The sequence below is a fragment of the Silurus aristotelis genome, assembly GCF_946808225.1.
Source record: "Silurus aristotelis genome assembly, chromosome: 17".
NCBI lineage: Eukaryota > Metazoa > Chordata > Actinopteri > Siluriformes > Siluridae > Silurus > Silurus aristotelis.
The window spans coordinates 15,591,172-15,614,109 of record NC_139590.1 but is presented as its reverse complement, the minus strand read 5'-3'; the positions used below and the strand labels follow the sequence as shown (position 1 = coordinate 15,614,109).

The following is a 22,938-nucleotide window of genomic DNA, read 5'->3' as shown; positions in this document are numbered from 1 at the left end:
AGGGCATCATGTTTTGCTTCAGAATGTCACAGTACATGTTGGAATCCATGTTTCCCTCAATGAATGCCCAATACCAGCAGGACATGCAGCTCATGCAGCCCCAGACCATGATGCTACCACCACCAAGACACAATTTTCTTGGTACTCCTTACCAGGGCGTCACCACACATGAGGTGCCATGCCAAAGAACATATTCACTTTTAATCACCACATTATCTGTGTAAAGCTGCTTTGAGACAATGTATTTGAGAAAAATAAGTTTGCATGAATACACAATTTACATCCACTTGATTGAATGCACCTATAAGTTAGATGGCAATGTAGCCTTGACAAAGGTACCAACATAGAACCAGAGGTGGCAAAAGTACACACATCCTTTACTTAAGTAGAAGTACAGATACTCATGTTTTAAAATCCTCAGGTAAAAGTTGAAGTACTGATTAAACTTTTTTACTTAAGTAAAAAGTAGTTATTACTGCTACCTGTTTTAGCTGTTAACTGTTAACACACTGCTATTTTGCAAGTTCTCCCACTTAGAAATCATGGAGGGGTCTGAAATTGTCATCGTAGGTGCATGTCCACTGTGAGAGACAGAATCTAAAAAAAAAAATCCAGAAATCACAATATATGATTTTTAAACTATTTATTTGTATGATACAGCTGCAAATAAGTATTTGAACACCTGTCTATCAGCTAGAATTCTGACCCTCAAAGACCTGTTAATCTGCCTTTAAAATGTCCACCTCCACTACATTTATTATCCTAAATTAGATGCACCTGTTTGAGGTCGTTAGCTGCATAAAGACACCTGTCCACCCCATACAATTGGTAAGAATCCAACTACTAACATGGCCAAGACCAAAGAGCTGTCCAAAGACACTAGAGACAAAATTGTAAACCTCCACAAGGCTGGAAAGGGCTACGGGGAAATTGCCAAGCAGCTTGGTGAAAAAGGGTCCACTGTTGGAGCAATCGTTAGAAAATGGAAGAAGCTAAACATGACTGTCAATCTCCCTCGGACTGGGGCTCCATGCAAGATCTCACCTCGTGGGGTCTCAATGGTTCTAAGAAAGGTGAGAAATCAGCCCAGAACTACACTAGAGGAGCTGGTCAATGACCTGAAAAGAGCTGGGACCACCGTTTCCAAGGTTACTGTTAGTAATACACTAAGACGTCATGGTTTGAAATCATGCATGGCACGGAAGGTTCCCCTGCTTAAACCAGCACATGTCTAGGCACGTCTTAAGTTTGCCAATGACCATTTGGATGATCCAAAGGAGTCATGGGAGAAAGTCATGTGGTCAGATAAGACCAAAATAGAACTTTTGGATCATAATTCCACTAAACGTGTTTGGAGGAAGAAGAATGATGAGTACCATCCCAAGAACACCATCCCTACTGTGAAGCATGGGGGTGGTAGCATCATGCTTTGGGGGTGTTTTTCTGCACATGGGACAGGGCGACTGCACTGTATTAAGGAGAGGATGACCGGGGCCATGTATTGCGAGATTTTGTGAAACAACCTCCTTCAATCAGTTAGAGCATTGAAGATGGGTCGAGGCTGGGTCTTCCAACATGCCAACGACCCAAAGCACACAGCCAGGATAACCAAGGAGTAGCTCTGTAAGAAGCATATCAAGGTTCTGGCGTGGCCTAGCCAGTCTACAGACCTAAACCCAATAGAGAATCTTTGGCAGGAGCTCAAACTCCGTGTTTCTCAGCGACAGGCCAGAAACCTGACTGATCTAGAGAAGATCTGTGTGGAGGAGTGGGCCAAAATCCCCCCTGCAGTGTGTGCAAACCTGGTGAAAAACTACAAGAAACGTTTGACCTCTGTAATTGCAAACAAAGGCTACTGTAGCAAATATTAACATTGACTTTCTCAGGTGTTCAAATACTTGTTTGCAGCTGTATCATACAAATAAATAGTTAAAAAATCATACATTGTGATTTCTGGATTATTTTTTTTAGATTATGTCTCTCACAGTGGACATAGACCTACGATGAAAATTTCAGACCCCTCCATGATTTCTACGTGGGAGAACTTGCAAAATAGCAGGGTGTTCAGATATTTATTTTCCTCACTGTAGATAGATGTGATAGCCTAGTGGGTTAATGTCAGTATCCCCACAAGGATGAGTTTGAAAGTTTGATTCCTGGTTGCTGTGTTGGTAAATAAAACTTCCGGACCTTGTCCCCTCTAAAAACTTTTCAATTCTGTCCTTTCTGTGTTGGATTAATTTTTTGATTTCCTGGTCTTTAATGAAAGATAACTCCACCAAAAAAAGCACTTCTGTGGTAGCTCAGTGGGTTAATGCTTGTGCCTGAACATGGTCCTTAATATAGTCCACGCTGGTGATAAGGTTTCAAAGCCAGTCCTACATGCCTTCTTTCTTACTGCGCTGGCATGAAACAAAGTATGAACCCTCCAAAAAGCACACATGCTTTTCAGCAGTGGTCGCTCAGTGGTTTAAGGCTTGTGCCTCATCTAAACATGCTTCCCAGTCTGATCTCTTCCATGGTTCAGTGGGTTAAGGCTGATGGTGAGGATCAGGGTTTGAATCCTGCTTTCTGCCTGCTAGTTGTGATGTAGGTTATGTTCCTGCTTCCTAAATCTTTCTTTAGCTTTTTATTCTTGTGTTGATGGTTTGAAGGTAGATAGACCTGCTCTAAACAACCTTCCGTCCCGTCTTCCCTGATGGTTCAGTGGGTTAAATCCGGTTTCTTGCTTTTGGTGGGGTTCAGGGTTCGAATACTGCTTTCTGTCTGCCAGTCACGATCAGCATTCACTTCCTACATCTTTCTTTAGCGTTATATTTTTGTTTTTAATGGGTTGAAAAGAAAGATAGACCTGCTCTAAATAAGCTTCCTAGCCTGTCCTCACTAATGGTTCAATGGGTTAAGCATTGTATCTCGCTGGTGGTGGGGATCATGGTTCAAGTCCTGCTTTCTTCCTGTTATTTACAATGTTGGTTCAACTTGTGCTACTTACATCTGTATTCACTTCCTACATCTTTCTTTACTGTTAAATTCTTGTGTTGATGGTTTGAAAAGAATGATAGACCTGCTCTAATCAAGCTTCCCATCCTGTTTTTTTCTGATGGCTGATGGTTAAGGCTGGTACTTTGCTAATGTTGGTGGTCAGGGTTCAAATCTGGCTTTCTGTCTGCTAGTCATGAGGTGGGTTAAATTCCTGATTCCTACATCTTCATATTCTTGTTTTGATGGGTTAAAAAGAAAGATAGACTTGCTCTAAAGAAGCTTCCCAGCGTGTCCTTCCTGATGGTTCAGTGGGTTAATGCTGGTGCCTTGCTAATGGTGTGAATCAGGGTTCGAATCCTGCTTTGTCCTTGCTAGTCATGGGTTTGCTTCCTATTTCTCTTTTTAGCATTATATTCTTGTGTTAATGGTTTGAAAGAAAAGATAGACCTGCTCTAAACAATCATCGCAGCTGGTTCTTTCCGATGGTTCAGTGGGTTAAGACTGGTATTTCGCTGTTGGTGGGGTTCAGGGTTCGAATCCTGCCGTCTGTGTTTCTGTATGGTCTGAATTTCTTGCTTTGAAGCATGAAACAAACGATAACCCCCCCCCCCCCCCCAAAAAAAAAGACGGTGGGTTGTGGGACTTGATGGCTTTGTGATAAAAGCCTTGATCCGCGATGCGCTTTGGGAAGAAAAGAGCAGCCGTTGAGAGAGTGCCGGTGGGAAGACACGTACCGGGATACGCATGAGCGATAACAACGACCGCCGTGAACCAACATATACCACCAATAACGGACAGTGAGTGTGTGGAAGTTTAAATAGGAGCTGGTGATGATGATAAACGAGCACCATATGTGCGTGATTGAAGCCGGGAGCTTCAGAGAAAACAGCTGACACGCTGAAGGGGGCTGAAGGGGGCGTGGCAGGTGGATTCCTGACAGATAAACATGTACTGTATGTATTTTTATAGCATGCCTTCATCAAACAAATCGCGGCAACGCTGTTGTGTAAAAAAAACCTTCAAAAACACGTGCATGCACATTCTCATTTATTAACGCACATCATGTACATAAAGAAATTTCAAGCACGTTAATATACTGCCGCCATTTTGATTTTCGTTTATCTCGATCATCGGTTATCTCGATGCTTTTTGGCGACCCCCTAGGACATCGACATAACCGGGTTCCACTGTGTATATATATATATATATATATATATATATATATATATATATATATATATATATATATATATATATATATATATATATATTAATACAAAACTAATTAAAAATGTTGTTACCTAATGAATGTGTCCAGGCTGAAGATCCACATACAGAACACAAGCAGAGAAAAGATGATGATGATCAGGGTTAGGGTTAGGGTTAGGGTTAGGGTTAGGGTTAGGGTTAGGGGTTAGGGGTTAGGGTTAGGGTTAGGGTTAGGGTGTCTGATCTCAGTCATGTTCTCATCACTGACTTCCTCTGTCTCATCCACATTAACCCCAAACTTCTTACTGCCTTCTGCCTGCTGATTCTTATCTCCGTAAACTAGTCTACATCTGTGGTGAGTGAGAGTCAGTACTTTATACAGCGGATTGAACGCGCAGTAACAGGAAATCGGTTGTTCGGCTGAAATCAGCGCGCAGTGAAAACATAAAAATAATATTTCACCAAATCAATGGATTAAAACTAAAGTAACGAGTCTGTTTTGAAAATGTAAGAAATAAAAAGTACAGATATTTGTGCAAAAATGTAATGAGTAAAAGTAAAAAGTTGTCTGAAAAATAAATAGTGGAGTAAAGTACTGATACCAGAAAAATCTACTTAAGTACAGTAACGAAGTATTTGTACTCCGTTACTTCCCACATCTGCCTAGAACCACATTGAGCAAATATTATTTGGGTGGTGGATCATAGTAAGAAGTAAAATATACATTTTGGAGGAAGAGTTTGGGGAAAACACATATAAGTGGCTGTGGAATGGGTGTTGTAATATAACTACTGCTTTAAAGCATCGAGGCTCCGTCTCAAACCGCGTTCCCGAACAGTGAACCGAAAAGCGAGCATCAGTGCGCGGTTTTGGACGCGTCTTTACGCGCGCGCAAAGAGGCGCTTCAGCATCTGTGAGCAGTTGGTGAAGAGGAAAGAGGACGCAGTTGGTGAAGAGGAAAGAGGACGCAGTTGGTGAAGAGGAAAGAGGACAGTTGGTGAAGAGGAAGGAGGACGCACTCCTGAGTTAGTATCCTCAGCTGCATTCTGTTTTTATTTCATTACTGAATTCTATTCAATTATAACAACCGAGTCGAAAATCTGCTGGACTGCTACACACTTTTTTTTTTTTTTTACTAAGGAACTCGACAATCCATATTCTCCTCATCTTTCTCGAGGTAATGACCATCACAATGCTGTGCACAGAAGTAAGAACAGGCTTATATTTTACTGCTGCTACATTTAAAACCTTTTTTTTACTTAAAGGAAAGCGATATACATTATTGTATATTTATTATAAATGGTTAAATTAAATTATATCCATTTTCCCATCTTCCCAAATCTATAGGTGGTTGCTTGTGTTGCTACAAATGAGTATTCTTGATGGAAAAAAATGACTATGTGTGATAACAATTATTAAGTGTATTAAATTCTGTATGAATTGTTTTTTTGTTTTTTTTTTGTGAAAAAGCTATATAGTGTCTGCTGTTCATTATTCACATTATTATCCTGGTAACTTTGTGGTTGACTGTGACTGCTGACATTTCATTTGACTGCAACAAGTGAGAATCGAATTACCCGTGAAGAAAGAAAAAAGAAAGGAAGCGTGCGAGATTTAAGATGGAGAGATACATAGGCAGATCCTTGGAGAAACAGGAATGATTCATCACTCACAGGTCACCTGAATGTGTAGATTAGTCAAAGCTTTCAGTCAGGGATCATTGAAAAGGTCCTTCCTACTCCTACCGCCGGCATACTGACATGAATCATCCACTAATGCGAGCACATTTTCACAGTCTTTTTTTGCTGGTTGGCACCAAACCACAAATCTTCATTTACATTTACGATTAAATATCTAAACAGATCATTTCCGCCAAGTGAAGCACTAGAATCATGTCTAAAATGATTGTAGAATAAAAACATCCTGTATTCTATTAAATGTGCTAGTACTGCAAGCACGAGTCATGTTTTGCAGTTCGTTTCTTAAAACAATTTTGTGCAACACCATATTAATGAAAATTAAAAAAGTGGAGTTAAGTCAAGAAGCATTTATTGTCACTTCAACCATATATAGTTGACGCAGTACACAGTGAAATGAGACAACATTTCTCCAGAACCCTGGTGCTACATAAAACAACATAGAGCAACATCACACAACTTAGAGCTACACAACACAACAGATAAAGTGCATTGTGTGACACTAAATGCAAGACAAAAGACAATACAGGACAGTGACGGACATATACACAAAACACATAATAATGCCGACCGGTATACATACTGCATATGTTATACAGTACAATGTGCAATATGGAAATATAAACAAAGTGTATTTGTAAACATAAATAATGTGCAAAAACAGCAAGAGCAGCAATCAAGAGGTGCAAAACAGCATGTAAACAGTATAATGTGACTCTAATATAATATATTCATTGTACTGAAGACATGGATGTGTATGAATTTAAACGAGTATTGAGAGTGTGTTTGAGTTCAGGTTGTAACAGTTCAGTAACACACAGCTGAGTGTGTGTGTTTGTGAGTTTGATACAGTTCAGTTCAACAAACATCAGGTTCGAAGGTACAATAGAGACCCAGTTCGCTGATAATAAGCATATTCATATTGTATAGTATGTGTAGTCATATTGGCAAAGACATGTTTACATTAACATTTACATTTGTGCCATTTAGCAGACGCCCTTGTCCAGAGCGATGTACAAAAGTGCTTTGAGTCTATAGCAATGAAAAAATCTACACTGGTGCGCTAGATTACAAACTTATGATAAATCAGCCTAAAACTCTGTTGAGGATTTTTTTAATTTATATTATATTTTCTTACAGAGCAGTGTTTTTTTTACACTGCTTCCACTCCTTTTGCTGCACCCCAGAAGTAAAAGCCAGGTCTGGCGACCGTGAAGGTCAGAGACCCTTTAAAATTATGTGATCGCCAAAAATGTCTTCAAGTGGTGCCATTGAAATGAAAGCCATATGTGCGGTAGCACCATCTTGTTGTAAATAACTGTTAAGTATTTCACTTATTTCAAGTTGGCCTATGAACAGATACAGAATTTCAGAACAGTAATGTTCTAAGTTTATTGTGTTTTCAATAAATTCAGTGGTTCCTCGTGAATAGCATGTAGATTTTCTGTTCTCCCTCATGTTTATTCACCCCGATGAATGAAAACAAGGTTCATCAGTGAAAAGGGTTCTATTAAGCACTTCAATTACATTTTGGTGTATAAAATTATTGAATCACTCACAATACCGCAGTCTCAATGTAATTTGTTGGTTTTAATTCTTAAACGACTGTCACTGATCTGAGTCTCAGGAGTCCCTTGAGTCAGTAGAGATTCTGCCTGCTTTTGCTATAGAATTCCACTAGAGGGCACTCACTGAATCCTTAGACTCATGAATCCCACTCACAACCTCGGATCCCACGGTTTAGATGGATTAGTCAGGGCACATATATGACCAGCAAAACTGTCTCTTGTTTTTCTGACCATGTAGGAAGTTTCATAACCAACTCAGTCAGCTACTTTTGTTACAATTTCTTGCTAACAACAACAACTTTAAAAAGCTGAATAGTGTAATTTACAGTTTGTATTTAGTGCTTGGGTTAGCTGAGTAACATGGCCTTGCTTTGCCTTAAGTCTCATGAGTGGAAGCCAAATATTTCTCAGCTGGTGCTATAGTAAACCTGAAATTAAACAAAGTGTTGTGGCAACTCTTCAGGGAAAAATATAAATGAATGAGAGTCAAGAATTATCAATGGCATAATTTCAAAAACATATACAGATGGTATGAGGAGTGTTTGCAAATATAAGAAGAATATTTGCTATAGTCCTTCCACTAGAGGGGGCTCTCTGAAACCTAAGAATCCACTGAATCCTTGGACTCATAAATCCCACTCATACTGAGTTAATAATTTACTATTTGTATAAAGATAAGGGCTGTCAATCAATAAAAATATTGCAATGTGATTAATCGGATCATTGTCATGAGTTAACTCGTGCTTAATCGCTAATTAATCGCACATTTTTATTTATCTGTAAATGTACCTTAAATTAATACTTTTCAAGTTTTTAATACTCAAATCAACATGGGCATGGACAAATATGGATGCTTAATTTGCTGTTATAATAACCACCACTCTTTGGAAGATGGTCCACTAGATTTTGGATTTTATCCATACAGGGAAGCATATACTGTATGTTATATGAAGTACAGAGGCAACACTTTCTTCCGCCATCTCTAGATGTGATTAGCAGATATGCCATAAGAAGTGAATGGAAACATTATTTCCCCTACTTTCTGTTTGTTTGTGTGTGAAGATGCATGTGTATGTGTATTGTTTCATAATAGCTTGCTGAGCCTTCACTCAATTTATGTAAATAGAAACACTACAAAGTTCATCAGCATCTGCATCTGTGCAACACTGAAAATACCATAGTCTTCAAACATCAGTATTTGATTTATCCCATTGTATCGAATTTCTCTGTCACTTATTGGGCATTCATATGTGACAAGAAAGAGCAGTCTGTGCAAGTTATCAACTAGGCTTGTTTTTGCTTTGCAAAAGCAAATCATTAATGACATGACTCAATTACTCAATTACAATTACTTTATAATGGTGAATTTTTTGTTCAATATAGAACTACATCTGTTATTAAGAGTCATTGGAGTTTGACTAATAAATCACAACTGGCCACATACACATTAGTCACAATGGCAGAGGAATGGCTGTCAAATATTTATTTAAACTCAATTTAATTTACTGGACATTGTCTCAAAGCAGCTTTACAAAGATAATGCGGTAATTTTTTTCTTCTTCTTTTGGCTGCTCCCATTAGGGGTCGCGCCAGCGGATCATCTGTCTCCATACCCCCCTGTCCTCTACATCTGCCTCTTTTACACCAACTACCTGCATGTCTTCCTTTATCACATCCATAAACCTCCTCCTTGGTTTTCCTCTTTTCCTCCACCCTAGTGGCTCCATCCTCAGCATTCTTCTACTGAATTTACCCCATGTCCCTCCTCTGCACATGTCCAAACCATTTTAATCACACCTCTGTCACTTCATCCCCAAAACGTCCTACATGTGCTGTCCCTCTAATAAACTCATTTCTAATTCTGTCCATCGTCATCACTCCCAGTGAAAATCTCAGCATCTTCAGCTCTGCTACCTCCAGCTCCACCTCCTGTCTTTTAGTCAATGCCACTGTCTCTAAACCATACAACATCGCAGGTCTCACCACAGTCCTATAAACTTTCCATTTCACTCTTGCAGACACTCTTCCATCACAAATCACTCCTGTCACTCTTCTCCACCCACTCCACCCTGCCTGCACTGTTTTCTTCACTTCTCTAAAACACTCTCCATTACTTTGCACTGTTAATCCATGGTACTTAAACTCTTCCTCCTTCTCCACCTCTTCTCCCTGCAACCGCACTACTCCACTGCCCTCCCTTTCATTCTGTTGCAAGGTGGAGGTTGGACTGCATCAAGGATCGGCTCTGAGCCCTTTCCTGTTTGCAGTGGTGATGGACAGGTTGACGGACGAGGTCAGACAGGAGTCTCCATGGACTATGATGTTTGCGGATGATATTTTTGTTTGTGGTGAGAGTAGGGAGCAGGATGAGAAGAGCCTGGAGAGGTGGCGGTACACTCTGGAGAGAAGGGGAATAAAAGTCAGGAGGAGTAAGACAGAGTACATGTGTGTAAAAGAGAGGGAGGACAGATAATGCAGTAATGAAGAATGAAAAAGATTGTTCTTTATAATTGTAAGTCTGTCCCTAATGTACAGTGGCTGAGAAGTGCAAAACACATTAACAAATCAGAAAACAAATTAACAAATTAGAAAACTAACAAACCTGAAAGCAAAATAACAAATCTGAAAACACAACAATTCAGACAAACCAGAAAAGGTAGGTATAGTTTGTGAATGGAGAACTCACAGATCATTGGAAGAGACACTTGTCATTTTGTCACATGTATGTGTAAAAGTGTACAAACTAACCTTTACGTCATGATATATTGCAGCATCTCCAACATCACTGCATATGAATGTCCTTCTTCAAAGTAGATTTTAATTCATTCAATTTTCTCCTTTTTCCATTTCTCCAATGTTTACTTCTGTTATTTTCTTATATTTAAAGGTGCACTAATTGAAATAAAAATAGTTAAACGAAGAACTTTACACATGTACAAGAAACAAAGTTGTAAGATTTTATACTTCCTGTATATCTTGAATGACAGGTGTCTCATACAATGATCGGTACAGAATGTACAGAGTCAGGACAATCAGTAACCAGGAAACAAAAAAAAAAATGACAAAAGGTGAAGTAAAAGACTGAGATTATCAGGCTACAAACAATTAAGGAAGGATGTATTATTATCAAATATAATAGTTGCATTTTCTTGGTTGCATGGCCATGTGTGTGTATATGATTGTCATAAATGTCTAGTGTTTTTGCTATGGTGTTTTCTGTGCCTGCAGGAGGCTGCTGGTATGAGTGTCTGTGGCAGGAAAGCGCTGACCCTGCTGAGCAGCGTGTTTGCAGTGTGTGGCCTGGGACTGCTGGGCATAGCTGTTAGCACTGATTACTGGCTCTACCTAGAGGAAGGGATAACCCTGCCCTTCAACCAGAGCACCAACATCCACACATGCCTACATTCTGGCCTGTGGAGACTCTGCTTCCTGTCAGGTGGGGAATGTAATTCTTTTCGCACACTGAGTAAAAAAAAAAAATAAGATTGCATCTAGATACTGGAGTGTGTCAAGTAAGTATCAGGAATATCATTCTGGTTTTATGTGATGACATCAGTGATCAGTTATAAATGTGTTTTATAGGTGAGCTGAGCAGTACTAGTAAACTGATCTGACTCTCATAGGTTGTAAGTGTGTACAAAGTGCCATCTATAGCTATTCATAAAAAATAAAAAATAAAAAAAAACAATATGCCTGTGAATGTAGTCTCCATGTGATGACCCTGAGTGCATTTTTGTGCATCATGATCCTGCAAATCCAGATGCATTTGAAATGTTTGTCAATGAGCCAGTGCTTGACATTCTCATATGATCCCTCCTTTTTTCTCTCATTTTCAATCTCTACTAGGAGAGGAGGTCGGTCGCTGCTTCACTATAGAGTATCTCATGCCTATGACTGTGCAACTGACCAGTGAATCTACAGTCAGTGTCCTGAGTAAGTGCCTTTTCTGTCTTTTTATAGCCAAGTACAGTATCTGGCTGGATGCATGGAAAGGGTGTCTATGCTCTCAGCTCATAATATATGTACTAACTGCATTCTGTCTGTCCTAAATGGATCAGTCTTCTTCTTCTTCTTCTTTCGGCTGCTCCCATTAGGGGTCGCCACAGCGGATCATCCGTCTCCATACCACCCTGTCCTCTACATCTGCCTCTTTCACACCAACTACCTGCATGTCTTCCCTCACCACATCCATGAACCTCCTCCTTGGCCTTCCTCTTTTCCTCCTACCTGGTGGCTCCATCTTCAGCATTTTTCTACCAATATAATTCATGTCCCTTCTCTGCACATGTCCAAACCATCTCAATCTCGCCTCCCTCACCTTGTCACCAAAACATCCTACATGTGCTGTCCCTCTAATAAACTCATTTCCAATCTTGTCCATCCTTGTCACTCCCAACAAAAACCTTAACATCTTCAGCTCTGCTACCTCCAGCTCCACCTCCTGTCTTTTACTCAATGCCGGTGTCTCTAATCCATACAACATCGCAGGTCTCACCACAGTCCTATAAACTTTCCCTTTCATTCTTGCAGATACTCTTCTATCACAAATCACTCCTGTCACTCTTCTCCACCCACTCCACCCTGCCTGCACTCTTTTCTTTACTTCTCTAACACACTCTCCATTACTTTGCACTGTTGACCCCAGGTACCTGAACTCCTCCACCTTCTCCACCTCTTCTCCCTGCAACCGCATCACTCCACTGCCCTCCCTCTCATTCACACACATGTACTCTGTCTTACTCCTACTGACTTTCATTCCCCTTCGCTCAAGCGCATATCTCCACCTCTCCAGGCTCTTCTCAACCTGCTCTCTATTCTCACCACAAATCACAATATCATCTGCAAACATCATAGTCCAGGAAGACTTCTGTCTGACCTCGTCCGTCAACCTGTCCATCACCACTGCAAACAGGAAAGGGCTCAGGGCCGATCCTTGATGCAGTCCAACCTTCACCCTGAACCAGTCTGTCGTACCTACTGCACACTTCACTGCCGTCACACTGTCCTCATACATGTCCTGCACCACCCTCACATACTTCTCTGACACACCTGACTTCCTCATACAATACCACAACTCCTCTCTCGGCACCCTGTCGTACGCTTTCTCTAAATCCACAAATACACAATGCAGCTCCTTCTGTCCTTCTCTATACTTCTCCATCAACATCCTCAAAGCAAATAAGGCATCTGTGGTGCTCTTCCTCGGCATGAAACCATACTGTTGCTCACAGATGGTCACCTCTTCTCTCAGCCTGGCTTCCACTACTCTTTCCCATAACTTCATGGTGTGACTGATCAACTTAATTCCCCTGTAGTTACTGCAGGTCTGCACATCTCCCTTATGTTTAAAGATCGGTACCAGCACACTCCTTCTCCATTCCTCAGGCATCCTCTCCCCTTCCAGAATCCTGTTAAACAATCTGGTTAAAAACTCCACTGCCATCTCTCCTAAACATCTCCACGCTTCTACCGGTATGTCATCTGGTCCAACCGACTTCCCATTCTTCATCCTCTTAATCACTGCTCTCACTTCCTCCTTACTAATCCTATCTACATCCTGCTTCACCAACTCCACATCCTCCAACCTTCTCTCTCTCTGATTTTCCTCATTCATCAGCTGCTCAAAATACTCCCTCCATCTTCTCAACACACTCTCCTCATTAGTCAACACATTTCCCTCTCCATCCTTTATTGCTCTAACTTGCAGTACATCCTTCCCAGCTCGGTCCCTCTGCCTGGCATCTCCTTGTACTCCTGCCTACTTTTCTCATCACTCTGTCGATCCCACTTCTGTTTTGCCAACCTCTTTCTCCTTATGCTCTCCTGCACTTCCTCATTCCACCACCACGTCTCCTTGTCTTGCTTTCTATTTCCAGATGTCACACCAAGTCATTTTCTAGCTTCCTCCCTCATCACTCCTGCAGTAGTTGCCCAATCATCCGGCACCTCTTCACCACCACCAAGCCCCTGTCTGACCTCTTCCCTGAACCTCACACTACACTCTTCCTCCTTCAGTTTCCACCATCTTATTCTTCTTTCAATCCTTACTTTCCTCCTCTTCTTCTTCGCCTCCAAAACCATCCTACAGACCACCATCCGATGCTGTCTAGCTACACTGTCCCCCGCCAACACCTTACAGTCTCCAATCTCCTTCAGGTTGCATCTCCTACACAGAACATAATCCACCTGTGTGCACCTTCCTCCACTCTTATACGTCACCCTATGATCCTCCTTCTTCTTAAAATACGTGTTCACCACTGCCATTTCCATCCTTTTAGCAAAATCTACCACCATCTGCCCTTCCACATTCCTCTCTTTAAAACCATACCTACCCATCACCTCCTCATCACCTCTGTTCTCTTCACCTACATGCCATTAAAGTCTGCCCCAATCACCAATCGTTCTTTCCTAGGTACACCATCTACCACTTCATCTAATTCACTCCAGAATCTTTCCTTCTCCTCCATCTCACAGCCAACTTGTGGAGCATAGGCCCTGATGACATTTATCATCATCCCTTCAACCTCCACCTTCACGATCATCACCCTATCAGAAACTCTCTTCACCTCCACTACACTCTTACTGTACTCTTCCTTCAGAATCACCCCTACACCATTTCTCTTTCCATCCACACCATGATAAAACAGTTTAAACCCACCTCCAATGTTCCTGGCCATACTCCCTTTCCACTTGGTCTCCTGAACACACAGCATATCTACCTTTCTCCTCTCTATCATATCAGCTACCTCTCTTCCTTTACCCGTCATAGTACCAACATTTAAAGTACCAACCCGAACCTTCACTCTCCTACACTGCTCCTTTTCCTGCCGTCTCTGTAGACGTCTTCCTCCTCTCCTTCTCCTCCTTCGGCCAACAGTAGCCCAATTTCCACCGGTACCCTGTCGGCTAACAATACCTGTGGCGGTCGTTGTTAACCCGGGCCTCGACCGATCCGGTATGAAATTCTCATTTGTGATCCGCATATTTGATTTGGCACATGTTTTACGCTGGATGCCCTTCCTAACGCAATCCTCCCCATTTACCCGGGCTTGGGACCGGCACTAAGAGTGCACTGGCTTGTGCCCCCCTAATGGCTGGGTTCCTAAATGGATCAGTACAATGGATATATTAATATGTATAAGTCTATTTAAGTCTACACACACCTGTGACACAAAAAATTAAACCAATATAAATCATGTTGAAATTTTTCTACCCTCAGTGTAAAGTTACAAAAAATATTCACAGTTAGAAAAACAATTAAAAACATTTTGAGGAGCACTCCTTATAGTTGGGGATGTGGCTGTGTTTAGAATGAATTATACTGTTGCTTAAGTAATTGTCCACAAAGAGTTTCCAAAGTATGTAAGAGCTCTTATATGTTAAAATAAATTGATCAGGAGATGGATATAAAACAATTTCCAAAATATGCACCACCATGAAGGCCATCCTCAGCAAATAGAAAACATGAATCATCACAGTGACGTCACCAAGAACAGGACGTCTTTACAAAATGTATAAAAAGACAAAACTCTTCCAAGGGAGGCTTACTTTCAGCAACATTAAAAGATCAACAGGAGTATCTGACAAGTACTGATTACTCACTACATAAAGTAATTGACTAATCTTATATTCCTCACATGTCTGGGCAGGGGGTCTGAGCAGAAGCCCTTTCTCACAAAAAACAACAACAACAAAAAAAAACATCCAAGCGCAACTAAATCACCCCAAACTGTGTGTCATAGTCTGACGAGACCAATTCCAAAAGGTTAAATTATTCCGGAAGGTATGTTTGGCTCAGAAAAAAAACATATCACTAAAAGAACTGCAGTGTGGTGGTGGCAGCAATGTGCTTGAGGGCTATTTTTCTATATATTCTATATATTTCTAATAGAATATATAGGAATAGTTTCAAAACCCTACAGAGATCTGCTAGTAAGCTAAGGATGAAAAACTAAATTCAGCGCAAGAGTGGTCCAAAGCATACATCCAACCAACAAAGCAATGTCTGAATGACCAGGCCAGAGTCCAGCTCTGAATACAAATAAGAATCTATCTGAATCCAACAAAATGGGGTGATGTAATGCAGGCTGAGCACAGGAGATTTTTTTAATTTGGTAAATCTAGAATTACTCAGAAAGAATAAATGGTGTAAAAAAAAGTTGCTTCAATAAAGTAATAGTTTACGTGTGTGGATGTTTATGCAACTAGTTTATTGTAAGTTATTTATGTATTCACCAAAAAAAAAAGTCACCTTATTTGTAGAATTATTGCACATTAGAGGTGCTTGGAGACAACCTATCCATCACAAAAACATGCCTGCAGCACTACCTGGTACAATAAATAAGTCTAGAGAAACTATCCTTCTCTTTTAAGAACAACTAATAGATAAATAAATTTACATTCATATATGCCAGCAATAGCCTCCTATTTACTTTTAACAAATGGCTTGAATTGTATTTTTCAAGTGGTACAGAGTGAAACCCATGCTAATTGTAAACCCCCTTTGGGGCCAATCAGTTTAAATCTGTGTTACACTCACATCCTTAACACCATCATCATTGTGTCATCTACAGTGATTAATAAGCCGCATGTGAAATATAGGGCGAGTTCCAGTTTTCTCTGTTCAGTTCTGAGCTTGGGTTACTGTCTTTGCAAAGTTTGACATGTTCTCAGGGCTTGTGTGGGTTCTGTGTTTTCCTAACATTTCCGGCTGAGCTTAGCTGAACATGAAGCAGAACATGATGCCCTTCCTTCAGAAACTGAGCCAATCAGCAGTTTTTCAACATAAAAACGACCCCAAACACGACGCCAAGATGACAACTGCCTTGCTGAGGAAGCTGAAGGTGAAAATGATTGAGTGTTAATTAGCTGTCGGTTAGTTTTGTTTCCACAGAATCCCCCTGGGTAAAAAAAAGACGTAAATAGCTTAAGTAAACACTGTGCAACTAAATTCACATCAGACAAAGACAGAACACAGGACAAAAGACATATTACAGTCATTTTATATAGTTTAAGCAAAATAGCTGACTAACACTGTAATAATTTTGATGGATGATTAAGGAAATACTACATTATAAAAAAAAGCTGAATGTTGCCTTGTGGTCTCTAATTGAGTTTGTTTGGTATGTATAGGTGTTTAACAGAGAGACATCTTTGTGGTGGTACTGACAATTATAGCAGTCTGATGTGCAGATAGTTCCCTCTTGTGGTGAGTGAATATATAAAAATGTACTCTTTCCTGCAGCTATTACTGTATATAGTTGTGAGACATCTGTGGAACAGAAAGGCATTACAGAGAGAGGGGCATTTTGCGTATGGAGGGTAAAAACCATTTTACTAAAGCAAGCTCCAAACCTCTACACTACAACTGCAACTGTGCCACCTACATCATCTGGGGCAGTTCAGAATCAATATTTGTCTAATAACATGACAAAAACATAAAAATGTAAATAAAATACAACCTACTCACCAGAGATGCATGCTAATAATACAGCTCCTCAGAGGCTGTAATCCAGTGGTACCGCTCGTATTCACTGGTCTGGAAGTGGTGAACAAACCCATTCAAAAATCAAGCTACCAATCAGAGGATGGAAAAATGATTGGTTAAAGAAACAGATTTATTTCTTATAGAGAATAAGGTAAAAAGGCCAGCAGTACTGACTTTGAAGGCCCTGGGCAGATTAGATTGACATGGCAACACATAGAGACTGAAATCTGATTGGACAAAAAAAATCTAACATCCACATACACATACTGGAAGCAGTGCAGCCAAGGGAAATTAAGAGAATAAACTGTTGGGAATAAATTAATACAATTTCAAAGTGATTAAGCCAGCAGAGAAGGCTTTGCTTGCCCTGACGGCCCACCACTGGTCTAACATCCAGCAGATCCGTGATGTCATTATGGAGGAGTGGAAGAGGATCTTAGCAACAATCTGTGCATCTCTGGTGAATTCCATACCCAGGAGGATTAAGGCAGTGCTGGATAACAATGGTGCTCACAAAAAATATTGACACTTTGGACACAGTTTTGACATGTTTACTTACTCATGTTTGTTGTCAGTTATTTTGACAATAATTGCTATATGTTGAATTATTTTCAGAGGACAGTAAATCTGTACTGTAACACAAACTGCACATTTACTAAATTATGTCTAAAAATGGAAGTTTTATTTCTATAGTATTGTCCCTTAAAAAGATATACGTTACTAAAATGGTTGCTGAATTGTGAGGGGTGTACTGTATTTTTGTTTGTATTTACGAAAATACCCCCTTTCATACAGAGATGATTCGCACAGCCACCCCTTTCCCCCTGGTCAGCCTCTTTTTCATGTTCATCGGCTTCGTGCTCGGTAACATCGGACACATTCGGCCTCACCGCACCATACTGGCCTTTGCTTCTGGAATCTTCTTTATCCTTTCAGGTACTTTATAGTTCTCTACTACTTGGTCCTCTTCATATCGTTGTCCTGTACTACTTTGTCTATCTGTCTTCCTGTCAGGTCTCTCTCTGGTGGTGGGTCTCGTTCTTTACATCTTCAGCATAAATGACGAGCTACTGAACCGCAGTAAAACTGATGAGATTTATTTCAACTACAAATACGGCTGGTCTTTTGCATTTGCTGTGATCTCTTTCCTATTGACAGAGGTACATTTCTGCACCATTCCTGTTCCTTTTTGCCTTTTCTAGATGATTTTTTTTATTGATTGTTGAAAAATGGTTTAAGCTGCATTACAAAATAATGACATTTAAGTCATAATAAATATTTTATTTTTATGTCCAGCAAACGTTCTTTCTAATGTTTAATGGGAATTTCTAATGTTGCTCAATGCTAGTTAAGGTGGCTCCAACTTTTGCAGCCAGGGAAATATGTCTTCTCATATACATTCCATATACTCAGTAGTATGGTTTCAGACACCACATAATGGGTTTTGGAAATTTAATTATTTATCTGGACTTCTGTGAAGTTTATTATAATATACCGCTTAATATTGCATGTTTGTACTTTTCTGTTCAGAGTGCTGGCGTTATGTCGGTCTACCTGTTCACTAAGCGCTACACAGCTGAAGAGCTGTACAGGCCCCATACGAACTTCTACCGTCCACGTCTCAGCAACTGCTCTGAGCACTCTACTCAGTTCCTGCAGTACTGCCACAGTCCCTCAGACATCTCCAGTGAGGCCTCTCTCCAGATGAACAGCGGCTACCCAGCCCTGCACAAGAGCCCTGAGTATGAACAAGTCTCCTCCTCACTCTGCTAAACATAGACAGATGGACGGATGTGAAGACAGACAGGTGATAAATGGCTGGCTGATTGGGTGGATAGATGGAAGTCATTTGGGACATTCTTTATTATATGATAATGTAAAAACATCAGAAAGTTAGAGACATGTTTTAATCTCCTTAAACTCTGGGTTTGATATGGCAGTTTTGTTTTGTTCACCAGCAGGGGGCAGAAAAATGAAACTGCTGACATGCGCTTAGTGCCAGAATTCCTAACCAACCACAATGACTGGCTTTATTTATAACTGATCATTGACGCATGTAGGGAAGATATTTCATGTTAAACAACAATATAAATATAATAAGGACAAGCTTCATTACAATGTACCTGGCACCCCAACCTGTAGGTGGTAATCAGGAACAGCTGCAGTCTGGTATGGTGTCTGCATTCGCTTTCCAGTTCCATCTGCTCTCCTTCATAATAAGTCTGTGTGAAAAATCTGTTAAATTGCACTTGTGTATGATCTGTGCAGAGATAAAAGAACAACAGAAAAATCTAATTAAAACATTAGAAAAGGTAATCCTGGGATTTAATAAAGTTGTGTGCAAATCTTTTTTTTTTTTGTCTACACCGAACTAAACATTCTAGCTGTATTTACAAACCTTTAAGTCATCCCAGGCATGATGATGACTTAAAAATCAAAAAGTGTATTAACATTACAGTATTTAGTGACACACAAACTCTTTTCAAAAGCAGGACATTTAAAGAGTCGCAAACTCAGAAAGCAAAATGAGGAAAAGTGAAATAAAAGGAATCTCAGAAGCAGTAGTGGAAGTTATTTTGAAACATGTCAATGACCATTTACAAAAAAAAAAAAAATTAATTTAGCAACATGAGACCCTGAAAAATGTTATACACACAATAATTGTAGAAAAAAGCTACATTGTACCTGGTGATCAGACACGCCAAATACATTGCTTAATAAACAGCTACATTTAGTATTTTCCTTGTTAATGGCTGAACATCTCTTAAACCAGGAGGACATGTGTCATTAGGAAACTTGAGAAGAAGCCAGATGGGACCCAGCACACTCGAGATTATATGGCCTAAGAAAGTTAAAATCATACCACATCAGTCACAGCATTCTTTGAAAGAAGTATGAAGAAACAAACGCTGTTAAATATATGCTGAAGAATGGCACATGATTGTTCGGTCAGTGTGACTCTAAAGTGTTCTACTGCGTTGCTTTCATCCTCTAAAGCAAATCATACCAATCTCTAAATATGTTTTTTTCTTTTCCCTCAAATATGCACTCTATCTTCCAGTAGCCTAATGACAGCTGAGCCACTGCAGAAACCAGCGTGTACTCATTTATTACAATGCTATTTCTTCTGTGTTCATTGAAAAAAACTACATTTTTTGTTGATAGATTTTTTTATGAATATATATATATATATCTTATTCCATTAATTATTATTATTCTATAGTATTTTGTTTCAGTAAATAAGAAGATTAATATGAAACAAGCATGTTACACTATTTATTGTAGTAAAGCAATGCGTGCAATTAAAATACTTCAATTTTTTGAAAATAATTGTTCAGAAATGCACACAACTTAAACATTTTTTTTGCAAATATTTGTTCGGATATTTCTTTTTGACCTTGCAATCCAGTTCATCCAAGAGCACTTTAATAGAATTTAGGTGCGGGGACTGGGCAGGATATCGCCGACTGCTTGCCCTCTAAATAACACGTACAGAGCTTAGACATATGCTTCGAGTCATTACCTTGTTGAATGGCGAAGTTGGTTCCAGTTCGCCGCAGTCCAGACCAAATTAAGCTTACATTTTCATGTTTGACTGTGAGAGTGAGGTAGTCTGCTACCATCATCATCTTTCCTGTTCTCTGCTCACATGCTAAGTTCTTCTGTTGGAGCCAGAAATGTCAAATTTGTACTCAACTGTCAACAGACCTTTTTTCTCGTCATTCACTGTCCAAGTATTGTGTGTTCTTGCCTTTTACCTAAAACATACGTTTTAAAAATAAAAAAAAAGGTGCTTGGAAAGGCACGGTATTTGAATATATTTGTGATATTTGTATTTCTTTTGTTAGTACATATTAAAATGTAAAACTGTAGTTGTTGTAGTCTGTTAGTTCTGGCAAAAAAAATTTATTCTTGGTTTTTGAAACTAAATTTCATACTATTTTAATTAGTTCTACAGCAACTTTACTACTCTTACTGTTTATTGTTTATTTTGTACATATTCCAAGACATTTCTACTATTAACCACTATATGTTTCTCCCATCACGAGATAAAATATGTTGACTGATGTGCAAAATGAACGTGAACACGCCATCAGATTCAGGATTAAAGCTTTATGAATGTTTTATGGTAATGACCAATAGCTTTTACAGTCATATAAAAATTAATGTATAGCTTCACAAGGCAGCTGAATATAATATTCCACCCTGGGCTAGAGCTCTTATTTTACAAAAACATATAATAATAATAATAATAATAATAATAATAATAATAATAATAACACTAATAATAATTCAGAATTACATGAGATGATGACAATCTTGAATTGCCAAAAGGAATATCCCAAACTGAAGCTGTTGTGATTTAAAAGCAGAAACACACACACACACACACACACACACACACACACACACACACACACACACACACACACACACACACACACACACATACAAAGGAGACAATTGTTTACAGTATATACACATAACTTAAGTCCATAGTATCAGCAATTACAGGTCAAACATTTCACAGAGAAAATAAATATAAAAAGATATTCACTTATGTTTGTGAAGGGAACATAAAGGCAAGCAAAGTTGTAGCTTTAAACAGGGATAAACATTCACAACACATCAATACATTGTCAAACGTCTACATTGAGAGTCTCAGAGTGAAGACCTGATCTAGGATCACTCTTTTCCACATAATTATAATCAAGAGTAAAAAACTGATCCCAGATCAGCACTTTTTTTACACTGAGTAGAATGACACATGTGGCTAGAGGCCCCCAGGGTCGAAACCAATAAAAAAAAAATAAAAAAAAAAACTCCATAAAACCGAACATCTGTGTTACATTTATGCCTTAATAACTTCAGTCATACACTTCCTTAATAGAGGCCTTAGCCCTGTGATATTTCTAAACGATCTTTTCTAAATACTAAACAGAAAGCTTCAACTCACTGGCACCATCCCATTTACAGAGAAAGCAAAAAGATGCAAAAAGAAACAAACAAACAAAAAATAAAAAACCCAACCTGTATTTCATCTTGTACTGTTGACAAATGAAAGAAATCAGTCCAGCTGACTTTAAGACTGCTATGTGTTAAATTGCATTCCCACATTTATATTATAAACCATTCAAGCTTTTTATGCAGATTTTTCTTGAACAAATTGCACAGATTTATTAATTCAGCACCATAGTGAGATAATAGTTTGTCAGTTCGAGCTGCATGGACAATGTAGAATATAATGTGTAGATGGCTGGAGTATGCCTTAGCTCTCATTGGTCTTTATAGAAACACTTTCCACTAAGAGCTTGAGTTTACTTTATATTAAATACAACAGCTACTGGATGCCGGTTTATTTCCATAATCCTAACTGGCTTCAGCTTTCTGCTCTTACTAATCACATGAGAAAAGTGTTGCTTTAGTGACTTGGGAAAGACCAAGGTCAGAACACAATGGGTTTTCATGGTTGAATCGCATCAGTCTGTAATCCCCTGGACTCTCACATGTGCTGTCCATGTGCACACGTTGACATCTGTGCAAAGTGCAGGGAAAGCAACGGCCGTCGTATTTTGCTCCAGTATACGGAGGTGGAACATCGCGAATTAAGGGATGGCGGGTTTCAAATCGTGGAGAATCGGACACTGTGACAAAGTCCTACATCGATAACATCACAAGAGTCGCTCGTCACTTTTTGTTGGCGATGCGGCGTTTCCTGGTAGCCAACATGTCGTAGAAGGGATCCCTGCTGATGCTGGCTCTGAGGAAACATCAAAAGGAAAGCCATCAATTATGGGGGGAAAAAGGAGGGGAAGCGAAGGCTTCAGCATCTTTGATATGGAAATACTGGCACATTTTTTTACAAATCCGTGCTTTAACTGCATACAGAGAAAGGTTTGTTCTCTGACCTAGTTAGGTTTCTATGGTTTCTGAAGTTAACCTACCGCCCCTCTGATTGCTGTGAGTTGGAATCAAATCAGGTGAAGTGTGCTTT

General features: G+C 39.6%; 3 protein-coding genes across 5 annotated transcripts in view; 1 reads left to right on the top strand and 2 right to left on the bottom strand.

Annotated features, from left to right (window-relative positions):
• The window catches only part of LOC310739668 (protein HID1-like), a 484,702-nt gene that overhangs the window by 322,296 nt on the left and 139,468 nt on the right, over window positions 1-22,938 (bottom strand). The window lies entirely within an intron of this gene.
• On the top strand, window positions 5,208-21,399 carry cacng5b (calcium channel, voltage-dependent, gamma subunit 5b). The gene is made up of 6 exons (XM_083565967.1): window positions 5,208-5,368; window positions 10,685-10,892; window positions 11,303-11,389; window positions 17,739-17,879; window positions 17,958-18,103; window positions 18,474-21,399. Exons 2-6 carry the CDS (start codon window positions 10,697-10,699, stop codon window positions 18,714-18,716), a joined length of 813 nt encoding a protein of 270 aa, XP_083422093.1. The 5' UTR covers window positions 5,208-5,368; window positions 10,685-10,696; the 3' UTR covers window positions 18,717-21,399.
• cyth3b (cytohesin 3b) overlaps window positions 21,042-22,938 on the bottom strand; it is a 37,276-nt gene continuing 35,379 nt past the window's right edge. For both annotated transcript variants that reach the window (XM_083565924.1, XM_083565923.1), the window contains exon 13: window positions 21,042-22,704. In XM_083565924.1, coding sequence (XP_083422050.1) covers window positions 22,632-22,704 — 73 coding nt within the window. In that variant the 3' untranslated portion in view covers window positions 21,042-22,631. The remainder of the gene's footprint in view (window positions 22,705-22,938) is intronic.

Coding starts and splice junctions, on each gene's coding strand:
- cacng5b (XM_083565967.1), top strand. CDS start 10,697: ATGAGTGTCTGTGGCAGGAAAGCGCTGACCCTGCTGAGCAGCGTGTTT. Junction 10,893..11,302: donor GAGACTCTGCTTCCTGTCAG/GTGGGGAATGTA, acceptor AATCTCTACTAG/GAGAGGAGGTCGGTCGCTGC. Junction 17,880..17,957: donor AATCTTCTTTATCCTTTCAG/GTACTTTATAGT, acceptor TCTTCCTGTCAG/GTCTCTCTCTGGTGGTGGGT.